Source organism: Topomyia yanbarensis, chromosome 3 (assembly GCF_030247195.1).
Source record: "Topomyia yanbarensis strain Yona2022 chromosome 3, ASM3024719v1, whole genome shotgun sequence".
Lineage (NCBI taxonomy): Eukaryota > Metazoa > Arthropoda > Insecta > Diptera > Culicidae > Topomyia > Topomyia yanbarensis.
The window spans coordinates 253,400,030-253,413,588 of NC_080672.1; the positions used below are offsets into that span (position 1 = coordinate 253,400,030).

The window sequence follows — 13,559 nt, forward strand, 5'->3', positions numbered from 1 at the left end:
GCATATGATAATATTTTATTAAAATCAACCATTTATCTTACTTGATAATTCAAGATCGGTAACAAAAAATAAATAAATAATATTGGTGTGACCATATTCGGTTTTTGGACACAGCAATCTGATTCTCTAGCCCGAGCGGAAAATTTTTATGTTCCATGGCCTGCTGTGCAACGAAAAACAACTGAGAGATGCACAAATCAATCATGACGATCAGTTATAATCGCTTTGTGACACATCGGAATTCAGTCCTTCGTATTAAAAATTCATTTTATCATTCTTGACATGTGACTCATCAAATTACATCATCTAAATGTTCTACGAATCATAATGCCGGACATATTTAACTCCGATTTCGGATATTCCCCGACTGATGAAAAATTTTGTAATTTTTCCATCAAGTTTCTAAGGCTCCTGAATCCGGTTACCAGGATCGGAGATTATTTTCGAATTTTATCATATGTCACATCAAATAAATAAGAGTAATGAGTTCATATTTGTAGCTATGCAGACACCTATTGACGTTTTATGACCGATTTGGGGTATTTAGGAACCGGTTAGTGGAATGAACAATAATTTCAGAAATCGTTGAATCATGGATACAAGTGGAATATTCATAGTCTGTTCTGAGGATTGAAATTTAAAAGTCATTAATTTATAAGTCATTTCTTACATATTTAAAGTGCCGCGTTTCGGAAATATTACAAATGCCTTTGATCCTGAGAATCGTATTCCTGAATATTCGGAAGCAGTTCTAAAATATCGACATGTGCCGCTCGATAAAAATATTCCAAAATAAGCATCGTTTTTACGAATCGTATTTTGGAAAATCCTGGAACCGTCCGTAAACTAAGGAAATGATATAGGATAGCAGTACTTTAAAATAATCAAGTTGCTTTTATTTGATGAAGCGCAGGTGATGGGAATATTAAAAATCATTACAAGCTCAGACAAATTATGAATAAAATAATAGTTCTATAATTAGAAACGGATTCAATATAAGGATACTTGGTTTTGGTTCAAAATTTAAATCATAAGGCAGCGGATTTCAGACTTTTTCTCACCACGGACCCCTTAGAAATCATCCTGGGTTTCAATATTCACGACCCCCTAGAGGTCCTCGGACCCCAGGTTGAGAATCACTGATATACAGGAACAAACTTTATTGTATAGTTTATTTTTTATGGAACCACTAGAATTTGCTCATTAGAAGAGTTGTTTCGCACTGCTAGGTAGGTTAGATTTTCAAAATTAGCTACGCACTGTCATAATCCACCAAAATAATGTACGATGGACAATAATTCTGGGAGCATTATGTATGCTTCGATATAACGTACAATTCGATATAACGTACATTTTTTAAACGGAAATGTACATTATATCGAAGTTTACCTGTACATGCACCCTACGAAATTTAATTTGACGCGAAGCGCCGTAAGTTAGCCTCTTAACCAGCAGACACCAAATGAAAACATACATTTTTATATGGTCGAATAGGACGTAGGGTGACCGGGGCTGGTTGGCCGAAGGGGCAGGTTGGCCGAGTGCCTTTTTTGAAAAGGCTATTATGCGCAGTAGCGACATTTGGTGGGGTATTAGGTCACCAATGTACCGACGTAATTTCAGGTGTTTTGGTAGTGTCGTTTGTACAGGAGCACGTTTGTTCTTTTTTCGGCACTGGTGAGTAAATTTCTATTTCTGAAAAATAATATATGTAAAGCGAATCAATTTACATCCGATTTCCAATAACTTTGTACTGCTGGAAAGGGTATTCAAAACCCAACAAAATGGTATGACGGTTACCAGTTTAAAATTATTTTTGTTTGTGTAAATCGTGATTGTTCTCGAAAATAAACATTGGGGTAGGCTGGCCGAGTTCTGTGCGAGGCTGGTTGGCCGAGTTGAAAATTTAGTGTAGAGTAATGTGCACTTTGATATTTGTCAAATGCAAACCTTTTTCAAAGCAAAATTTGATATTATGCTAATATTGATGATTACAAGAAAAAATATACACGAGAAATAAGTAATAAAAATAATTTAAAATTATTACCAAATAGAAATAAGAGATTAGAATCATTAAAAGTCGAAAATTGTTTATAATTTTTTTTTTCATGGGAGGAAAAAATTACATATGTGCTCAAGGGTTGTATCTTCATGACAGCGCAAACCGGTTTTCTAAAAGTCTAACCAGAATAAGTACAGATTCCGAAAGCAAAAATCGGCCAACCAGCCCCGGTCTCCCCTAAACCAACATCAAAATTGAATCGACGTCAGAAGCTGTTCTCCCTCATGGTAATACTACATTGCACAGTGGTCGCAATGGTACCAAAACGTGCGTTTAATTAATGGTGCTCAAGGAGTTGATTTTGGCGATTTGGTGTGTTAGAAACACTTTTTCAGAATGGAAGCCCCCTTCTTTTGATGTATGCTGAATTGTGATTAATCCACCTAAAAGTGTGATAGAAAATTTATTTCTACTAACTTTCGAAATAGAGTCATGATGTCAATGACAAAGTTATAGAAAATTCTACTACGAGAAAACTTGCTAAACATGTGTGAATGTTTTTTGTTTTTTTCGATTCTATGAGAAAGACAGTGGAAAGTACTCCAAGAAAAAATACTAGTCACAACGGGTATTCACTGGCCTGTATATAAAAATTACCTTCCAACATTGAATGTTTTGTATTTTGTAACATAATAAGTAGGACTTTTTCAACATAACCTTTTATGGTGATTTTTTCTTTTGGTCAAATATTTCAAAAAATCATTGGAAGTATCAATGTAGACATATGAATCCAGAACTCTCAGTTTCTGTAATCTCAAAATTACGAATTATTCATAAATTAACACGATAACGAATGTGAATATAGTCGTGATTCGCTGGCTGGGCCTCAGCCTCTGTCCAACTAACGAACGTGATTCGCTAAGTGGACCGACTGACAAATGTTAAAAGCATCTGTTCACATCTCTAACTGTCAAGTAGATTATCAAAGCAATTTTGACATGAGATTTTGGCGTTCAGAAGCTTTTTCGCTGGACAATGGTCCACCTAGCGGAGGTCCTACTAAAAAGTGGTCTAGGTACAAAGTGACCCACCAGCGAATCACGACGTTATTGAAGGATGTGCAATGTAAGCCGTTTTGATGAAACGATTAAAGGGCGAACACGAAATTATTGCGACACATTCAACAGGGCAAAACTTTTTTACCATTGGGTAAAAATCAACCAAATTTCGCACACTTCCTCATTGATGTGTATTGTTTACATGCTGTCAAACTCGAAGTCGTGTTTTTCGATTCAACGAAAATGGAGGTGAACCAACGCTAGTCGAGAGAACAAATTCTTTCCAAACACCTGGAATTTCCTGACCTGTCGCACCGGCAGTTGGGAAAAATGTTGAACATTCACCATTCAACCGTCTCCAGAGTGTTGAAGCGGTTCCAGGAGCGGTTGACGTTGGACCACGGCAAAGGAGCTGGAAGAAAACCGGGACCGGAGAACAAAAAGACGGAGGGAAAGGTGAAGTGGATGATTAAAGCAAATCCCAACGTCTCAAGCCGTGATTAGGCTAAAAAGATCGGCATATCACAGAGCTACGTCCAGAATGCAAAGAAAAGAGCTGGACTACATACATATAAGGTACAGAACTTCCCAAACCGCGATGAGCGGCAACAATCGATGGCTAAAACTCGGGCACGGAAGCTCTACGAGAAGATGCTGACAAAATATGGCTGCTGTGTGATGGACGACGAAACGTATATAAAAGCCGATTTTAAGCAAATTCCGGGGTTGGAGTTTTTCACCGGCAAGAGCAAGTTATATGTGGACGACAAATTTAAGAAGAAGAAAATGTCGAAGTTCGCCTTCAAATATCTCATTTGGCAGGCCATCTGCTCTTGCGGACTGAGGAGTGGGCCTTACGTGACAAAGGGCACAGTAAATGGCGAGATCTACAAATCTGAGTGCCTCGAGAAGCGCCTGTTGCCGTTCTTGCAGCAGCACGACGAAGCTCCGCTATTTTGGCCAGATTTGGCATCATGCCACTATTCTAAAAGTGGAGTGGTATGAGGCCAATTCTGTCCGTTTTGTGAAAACGTCATCTTATACTTTTAGTTATGGTTCTTACTTCTGCAAATACTGTCAAAATTTGTGCATATATTTTAATATTCACATTCGAAATTGTGTTAATTTATGAATAAATTGTAATTTTGAGATTACAGAAACAAAGAGTTTTGGATTCAAATGTGTACATTGATACTTCCAATAATTTTCTGGAATATTCGACGAATAGAAAAAATCACTATAAATGGTTATGCTGAAAAAGTTCTACTTATTTTGTTACAAAATACAAAACATGCAGTGTTGGAAAGTAATTTTTACATACAGGCCAGTGTATGCCCGTTGTGACTAGTATTTTTTCTTGGAGTACTTTCTACTGTCTTTCTCATAGAATCGAAATGTCTCAATTCCAACAACTTCATAGAACATTTAAAAAATTGAAAAAATCTCAGAAAAAAGTTATAATGAAAAAATGATTTTTTGGGTGCCTTCCACGAATAACGCGCAGTATCTCAACACCATTGCATTTTGTTGGAATATAGTGGTACAAGCGGTTTTGAATACATAAATTGGTTATTAAACCATCTTTATATTTTTCCTATGAAGTAAATTGTAACTTGATTCATAGAATTTTCAAGCGAGCGATGGGATGATGCCGGGTGCCCAGAATAAGATTTTAATCCATGTCGTCGCAGTATGTTTATGTTTATCATTCTCCTTTGACTTCGGAAACCGAACGCCGCGCGTATTTAGCTTGCAAGACCGCAATTTATTTTGCTTTTTGGCGCGTCTATCATAAAATTTTAGAAATGTGAATTTGCCGATATATTCGGGTACGGAAACATAATAATATACGTCGATCAGTATTGTCTCCGGTAAAAATCGTACATATATAGACGTTGTTTTCATTCACTCACGCGATTCACTCTAAAATGTCACAAATTGTTTATTCTTGATATTGCTTCTCGATCATTTCCCACTTTACTTAGTCTTTCACCAATCACGCGCGATCGTACCGAATATCGAGTATAGATATAAGATTAACTCACTGTTTTAGCAATACTCCTACGGCCGGCTGTTTGGAGTTCAAATTGCTGTAGTTTAGGGAAAAAAGTAATTACTCTCGATGGCCGGCTATCCAGAGTTTAAACACAAGAAAAACATAAAAAATGTCTTTTTGCTTTGAGCATTCGTATACTCAAAGACTAACCATCCCACCGCATAAAAACATTCATTTCGTGGTCGCATTGCCTGCTTGTGGCGAATCCTAGACCTATACCTGTCCTTCAATCCAACTCCGTAATACCTATGGAAGCGTCGCTGAGTCGGGGGCCTTTTCTAAGTAGGTATTACATCAACATTTCCTACCCTATCCTAAGTATCGGTGAAGATGGTCGTGGCCGGCAATAATGATTCTCATGCTATTGGTTTACTGAACTCAAAAGAGATAAAGTTCATTCCCGATAATTTATCTCACAAGCAAGATGAGTTGAACTACCTATAGGCAACATGATGATCGTTAGTATGCAATCTACGAATAGCACCGTGCTTCGCAACGCAACGCAACGCAACCATTGCATTTTGTTGGAATGTTTAGCAAGCTTTCTCGTAGTAGAATTTTCTACAACTTTGTCATTGACATCATGACTTTTTTTCGCAAGTTAGTAGAAATAAATTTTTTATCTCACTTTTAGGTGAATTAATCACAATTCAGCATACATCAAAAGAAGGGGGCTTCCATTCTGAAAAAATGTTCCTAACTCACAAAATCGCTAAAATCCTAGAGCACCATTAATTAAACGCACGTTTCGGTACCATTGCGACCACTGTGATTGGCGTGGACGAGTATGCAGTTAGATAGACGAGCTAGTCTGTTACTAATTGGAGCCCATTTAATTTCTTATAAGTCGACTGTACTGGCTAGTATTAATCAATTCTCTATTTTCATTATACAGTACCTTTTGCTGTAGGGAATGTGCTTATCATTATTACTACCAGTAACAACGGAGGCACTCGTTTGTCTCGTGCAATCCGATTATGGCCAGACTATGAAGCTTATTTCTTCTAGCAATGCTAGACAAAGAATGCCAATCGTTTAAGATAACCTAGAAAATCAGTTATTCTGGAGAAAATTATCCGTTTCCGTACAGTTATCGGCAAATTTCATAGCCGTTTCAAAGTCGCAAATCAATGATATAATATCAAGTACATAATACAAATTTGAACAAATATTAGTATTTGTTGTATGTATAGCATTTTCTCTACTAATACTAAACTATTCAATTCTTCTGTTTTCATTATGATTTGCATTCTGTTTCGCCGTAATTTTGGGCGTGGAAGAAAGTAGCAATCTCGGAACTTCACTTAGCAATTGCAATATTTACAATTTTCATTCAGATGGAACCAAATAATTGATATGACTCTCTTCACTTGGCGACCATCCTTACATGTGTCTATGAAAGCCGTTGATAAAGCAACATGTATGTGCCAAGGGTCTGTGGATTAATAATAATTAAACATGAGGAGTGCTTTTTGTCCATCGCAAGCTGGGGCTGCAACAGAATGTATAATTATTTTAAACGACAAGTTTCACAAACTTTCAGGCGCCATCGTAGTGCGCATCCGGGCTGAAGTGATAAGGGCAGTGGAGCGGGCGGATATACCGCATAAATATATAATTCCATTGGGAGAAGTGAGAAGAAAATTGGAATTTCCTCTTCCAAAGTCTCGACAGTTAATTGCGTCGTGGCTGCGGCTGGGACTTACCTCCTTTCACGTGCACTTCGCGACTTAAAATTGTACCGACCAAGTTTTTTAATTTACATCTGAAATAGAGAGTGAAAGAGAGACAAAGAATAGACTAGTTAGAGAGTGGAAAGATAACTACACCGTTGGGAATATATAATTAAATTTTACCTAGACTGGTAAAACTTTCGTAATTACGCTTTCCAATTAAAATATCGCAAATGGTACCTCATTACTGGTCTATAAGACAAAATTTGTATTGTCCCCAATTAGTATATTTGCATTGGAATATGCAGTGTGCAATGAAAGTACGTACTTATTTCGAATATACAATCCGTGAACAGAATAATGAAACTCTGGACGAATGGCCAAATGGCTAAAGTCCCAATAAACATAAAAAGAAAACATTAATGGGTTGAGTATAGGACATGACCACATTAAAATGCATTTTTTTCAAATCCCTTCAATATAATTCGCAATGAATTTAAATCTATTAAAACTATCGACTCATCTGAGGACTGGAGGCTATATAGCCTTCAGTAAAACATGTTACGTCGTATTCTAACTTTTTTCCTTCCTTCTTATTTTACAATTTGCTATAGACCCATCCCCGTTTAAGGGGGCGTTTGGTGTGAAGTACTCAAACCGAAAGTTATTTTGTTATACGACGTTGAAGGCAAGGCAACAATGGATCTTTTGTGTAATGTTAAGATCTTTGCAGAGGTTCATTGTGTACGAAAAAAAAAATATTTTCAGTCACGCAGAGCCGCACATATCTTCCAAGAGTATACGTCCAACCATTTCCACGCCGAGGAGCGTCGCGGCGAACACGATAACTCTTGATAAAATTGTCCCACACAGAAAATCCATTAAGATTTGTAAAGCTTTAACTCGATGAACCAAAAAAGGTAGAAAAGCACAAAATGCGTAACTTCACTTTTCAGTTAAACTATAATAATGTACTAATGAACTTTGGTAACCAATCTTTAGATTAAGTATTGTTTATCGATTAAAGGCCTAACGAATAAAATTATTTAATAAATTACAGTTTTATTACCGTTCAAATCTGATATTTTGACAACTTTAGAACTATGCCATATCTAGTTTGAAACCAATACAATAACTTAGTGCATGTTCTGCGGTGTTTTATTTTGTATAGCTGTTTCAATGTGAAACCAGACCTGAAACAATTACATCCCAATATGTTTTATAGTTTCGAATAGTTCGCAACATTTTGAACACAGAACTGATACTGCTCAATCTGCTCGCACATCAAAATCTCCAACTAACTCCCGGCTTTTAATAGGCACAAACCCAGTTGAGTCCACCCGTGCTTTCGAAATATTTACAGAGGCATGTAGTCAGATGTCTTAGCGATAGAACGCATCACGTATGAAACTTGTGTGGCTCATTAGCGTACGTGTCTACAAACTGATGAAAAAAATTGTGCATGAGAATTTACCTCGTATCGTCAACCCAACTCACACACAAACATTAAAATACATTAATTTGTCCCAACGCAAACTCACAAGCAGCGCACACACGTCGCATCCTGCAGTGCTGAACTCAATAAAAAATTCCACTGTATCCATTCCTCACCAACATCATTATTGTGTTTCTAGTGGCTGAACCTAATCCCGGCACAGAGAGCTGTGTGTCATATACCATTCGACTCAGTTCGTCGAGATCGGAAAATGTTTGTATGTGTGTATGTGGAAAAAATGTAACCTCTGTTTCTCAGACATGGCTGGATCGATTCTTAGTCTCAAATGAAAGGTACATCGGCTGATATTAATTTTTTTTATTGATTGGATTTCCGGTTCCGTAGTTACGGGTTGAAGATTGCGCAGCAAATTCCCATATAAATTGGTACCACCATGATATCAAAATGATACAAAACCTATTAAAATGGATGTAACATTACTTTGATTCGCTAGTCTAGATCAATAATGACTAACCAAAGTAGTTTCAAAACATTCATTTCGTGGTCGTATTGCCTGCTTGTGGCGAATCCTAGACCTATACCTGTCCTTCAATCCAACTCCGTAATACCTATGGAAGCGTCGCTGAGTCGGGGGCCTTCTCTAAGTAGGTATTACATCAACATTTCCTACCCTATCCTAAGTATCGGTGAAGATGGTCGTGGCCGGCAATAATGATTCTCATGCTATTGGTTTACTGAACTCAAAAGAGATAAAGTTCATTCCCGATAATTTATCTCACAAGCAAGATGAGTTGAACTACCTATAGGCAACATGATGATCGTTAGTATGCAATCTACGAATAGCACTAGATCAATAATGACTAACCAAAGTAGCTTTAATAACACCTACGACGGTTCTTGATTCCATATAAGCAGGAACTGAAAAAAAACCTCACAGGAGTAAAGGAAATCTTCAAAATCGAATTTGTATTTTTGATGCTAAACGTCTTTAAAATGTATGAAACGTCGAGATTTGATATAATCTCGAAAAAATTTTTGGAAACAATTGAATTGGATTTTGGCACATTTTTGCCTTTTTGGCTTTCTCGTATAGAAAGGTTAGGGATGATCCATAAATGACGTAGCATTTTTTGAGTGATTTTTAACACCCCCCTCCCCCCTCGTAGCATTTCGTCACAAACCTCTAAATGCCCCCCTGGTAATTACGTAGCTTGACGGTAACTCTGCACCCCCTTGTCCCCGTAATTTTTTTTTTAATTCTATTCTATTACCCTTTAAAAAAGCTACCTAGTATGACATGACCCCCTACCCCCTGTCGTCACACATCATCACAAAATACAAAACTCCCCCCTCCCCCATATAATGCTACGTCATTTATGGATGATCCCTTATGTAATCACTCAGAACTAATATTGCTTTTCTGAATTTTAATAGCGGCGTAGCCAAGGGTACACGGTGAGGAGTTACTCCCGCCCCCACCATTACACTCTACCCTTCCCTAATCCCCCCGCAAAAGTCCTGTCCCATCAATTCAACCCCACCCCCATCAAGCCTCCAACTCGGGCCCTATTCTCACAGTCACGTCACCTAGTGACTAGAACAAAGTTTACTTTAGTCACTAGGTGACGTGACTGTGAGAATAGGGCCCCTCATCCACCCACAGCTATTTCATCCCAATCACCTTTACCAAGTAGTGGGTTACGTAAAATGGGGGAACATTGATCACTTTTTCAAAAGTTTTTTTTGAATATCTATCTTCAATTCAAGTAATGTAGCTGTACAAGTACTGGAACGAATTTTCATTCGTTGTTTTCGGAGTTACTTTGATCAGCAAAATATGTGTATCGAAATGAGAATTAACGCCTGAAATGCTGTGTAAATTGTATATCTGCGGGCATTTTCATGGTCTGATATTGTGACGTCTCGAAAGAAAACAAAATTGTCTAGAAGGATGCAGCTGACTTTTTTAGAAAAATAGTCGATATTAAATAGTTAGCAATAAAAATCTCGGATTTTTAAAATGAAATATTAGACAAAAATATTTACGGTTTCCAAAAAAGTGATCAGTTCAGTTGAAGTTGATTGCTTTCATTAATGTACAAGGGATCGTTTGAACAGATTGAAATAATGCAGGAGAGTTATGTCATTTTCAATTTGAATTTATGTTCATAAAATGAATGTACATTAAATGACAAAGTAACCGTTGCCGTTATATGCTGAACATGTTTAGAATCCGGTTTGTTTTTTATTTCGATGATTTTTTAGAGGGAATCATATTATCGTACGTTACTGAAAAAAGTCTCATTTGATCAAACTTACTCTGGTGATCAAAGATACCCCGTTTGAGGTTATTCAAGGATAGGCTGGGGGATTGTTCGGTTGTGGGTTATTCATCCCCTTCACTCTCTCTCTCTCACACACACACATACAAACACACACACATGCAAACACACACACATGCAAACACACACACACACATCCGTATGACCTCAAATTAGTTTGCCGAAAGACAACCCCCCATTATTTAATATTTTTGCTTCAAGCCTAAATTTCCTAAAAGGGTCTGGAATTTCGATTTTGAAATGAATACTTTACGCAATAACCGCATTCAACAAAAACCAGTAAAAATTTAATTTAAATTACTTTCAAGTTTGAAACTGCTTTAAAATTGAAACTAATTTCAAATCTTTTAACAAATTTTGGTGCGGTCCCCAGACCCTCCTCCTGGATTTACCGCTGATTTCAAATGTTTCGGCTTCGACACGTATGTGCAAATCAGACTAAATATGTAATTAACATTTTCACCAATATATTGAACATAACTAGCCCTGGAATTGTAGTTTGGACAAATGAGAAAGGCACAATTGCACCACTAAGTGGTTTAAAACAGGTTTTTGCTGTAGTCATATCCGACTCAACATTTTTTGACATTTCATCTTTCGTTTGTCTTTGATTTCGCAATCATAATGGAATGAATTGTCTTGAAAATTTTAATTAAAATCAAAACGATGGAAAGGAGTAGCTCCACTGCAAAGGAAAATAAAATAAAACTAAAGATAACAAAACTGTGCTCATTCCGGGAACGGCAGTCAGTTGCCTTTCGTCCTCATAATTGTCTTCGGTGACTGCGCGGGAAGCACCCTGGGGGTTGCGAATTTGCCAGGAAACATTTTAAATAAAAATGAGTGGCTCGCCTGTGCCTTCAGGGGTTGTATTTTTTGTCTGCGATACTTTGCAGCCATGAAAAGCCGTCCAATGCTAATGATGCCGGACTGTGCGCCGGGGAATAGATGAAGTCTTTTTCTGCATCGAGATTAGAGACCAGAGCCGGTCTCCCTGGGAACATTGAAGGCTCTTTCATTTGCTCCCGCTTTGTTTTATTGTCTTTAAGACTACCAACAAAATGCGCTTCTTTGAAGGTGGAATTAGATATGAAATTATGAAGCGAGCTACGGCTATGAATAGAAATGTACACCAGACTTACCTATAGACTGTAGAGTGAATCTCATGACGAAACTTATCCGCAGAAAAAGGGTAAAAAATCAGACTTCCATTTGGCGAAGCATAAACCAGCTCGTGGTTAGTTGTCGCTACCGACCACTCCATCTGAAAGAAAATGAAACTCAATTCAATTAAGAACATTCTTCATGATATGCAAAGTTCTATTCAGCTCTGTTAGTGGGAATAGTAGAAAAGTTTTAATTATCTCCAACAAACCCAAATAAACTAAATTCAAAGAATTTCAAACATAAGCAAGTCTTTCTAAGCTACACCATTAATTTTTCCAATAGAATCGTGATTTTGGTTGATTGTATTGTTATGTTTATCATCTCGTCAACCTTCTGTTAACAGTTTTTAACAGGGAAAGATGGGGTAAAACGTACCCCGGGACAAAATGCGCCCCTTGCTTATATCAAAAATTGCACTGGCCAAAAGTTCGTAATAGTAAACATACACTGTCAAGGTTTGATAATCGTATATCAATAGCAGCCCAAAAATAAACAAGAAACAGTAACGTGCTGTTCTCATGCAATTATTGTGGCTCGCGCAACAAGGATTTTCAACTCTTATAAGTGTTGTTTTACTATTATATCAGTGCATTTCAGTCCTATTTTTACCGTTGTTTGTTATTCTGTCGCATTGTTTATAGAATAATTACTAAATAGTTCACCTTTTGTCAATTTTGTATCTTTGCTCCATTGGGCGCAAAATGTCCTCTTCTTTGATCTTGCTAATTTCTTAATCGAAAACATAAAAATAAACCTAATAATTGCATAACCTAAGGCTACTTTGCGGCACACTTTTGTGAAATCCCGACAATAAACAAAACTATTTGTTTGTTCACCGAGCATTCTGCCTCGTTATTGCGGTGCATGCTGCCCCATTGTTGTAGTGCATTTTGACCTTGCACAGATGCGTTTTGCCCTGCTTGTTTTTCAAAAAGTAATTTCTAATGATTTTGGAAAATGGAATATTTTGAAGTAGAATACTTCTAAAGTTTCAATATAGGGGCCCCGTTTAAAAATTTTTGGCCGGTATTTTACACGAGACTTTGAACGCAAATATCTGGTGTTGTACTGAAAGGAAACTTTAGATTTTTGCACAATTTGATTAGAAATATGTGCAACAATTTTGTAACTAATTTTGTAGAATGTACAATTACTGAAAATAATGGAAATATTCGATTTTGTGAAAGCAGGTATTATCTGTTTTATGATTGGTTTGTACAATTCGATTACAAGCGAGCCAGACTAGCTCCTCCTCTCTGTCGATGAAAGTTAACTTTTTTGTTCGACGGCCGGCCCCTTTGGCTTCGAACATAAACTGTATTAAGTATAAAACCGGGGGTCGTATGCAAGTCGTACTGGCTACAACAGCACGTTCTGTCGGCCGAATCTCAGTTTCTCGTCTAGCGCGAGGTACAGATTGCCTTTCTTTTGCTGTTGCTGGATGAGCTGGGCAAACATACCGTATCGTAAGGTACCACAAAGGCCTTTATCAAGTATACCAGCTCGAAGTAAGTCCTCGCCTGCTGCCACCCACACTCCACCCTCGGTCCTTTTCAGGGCCACCAAAACAAATCCTGGTAAAGAATTGAATTTAAAGTTTCCCTAACCGGTCAAGTTAATATTGGAATCTGCTGATACCAAGTCGAAATCGAAATTCCATAGCTAATCTCTTCATGATCAAGCGTTCGAACGTTTGTTTCTAAATAGTATAGAGCGAAATTTTCTATAATAAAACAGAAAATTCTAATTCGTAAACAATCAATTGGGTGGCCCTGAAAAGGGCTTTTGGATTCTTTAGATAATTT

General features: G+C 37.3%; 1 protein-coding gene across 10 annotated transcripts in view; it reads right to left on the bottom strand.

Moving 5' to 3' along the window:
- The window catches only part of LOC131690966 (cell adhesion molecule Dscam2), a 352,778-nt gene that overhangs the window by 117,204 nt on the left and 222,015 nt on the right, over positions 1-13,559 (bottom strand). For all 10 annotated transcript variants that reach the window (XM_058977077.1, XM_058977074.1, XM_058977075.1 and 7 more), the window contains 2 exons: positions 11,730-11,851; positions 6,823-6,881 (listed from right to left, as the gene is read on the bottom strand). In XM_058977077.1, coding sequence (XP_058833060.1) covers positions 6,823-6,881; positions 11,730-11,851 — 181 coding nt within the window. The remainder of the gene's footprint in view (positions 1-6,822; positions 6,882-11,729; positions 11,852-13,559) is intronic.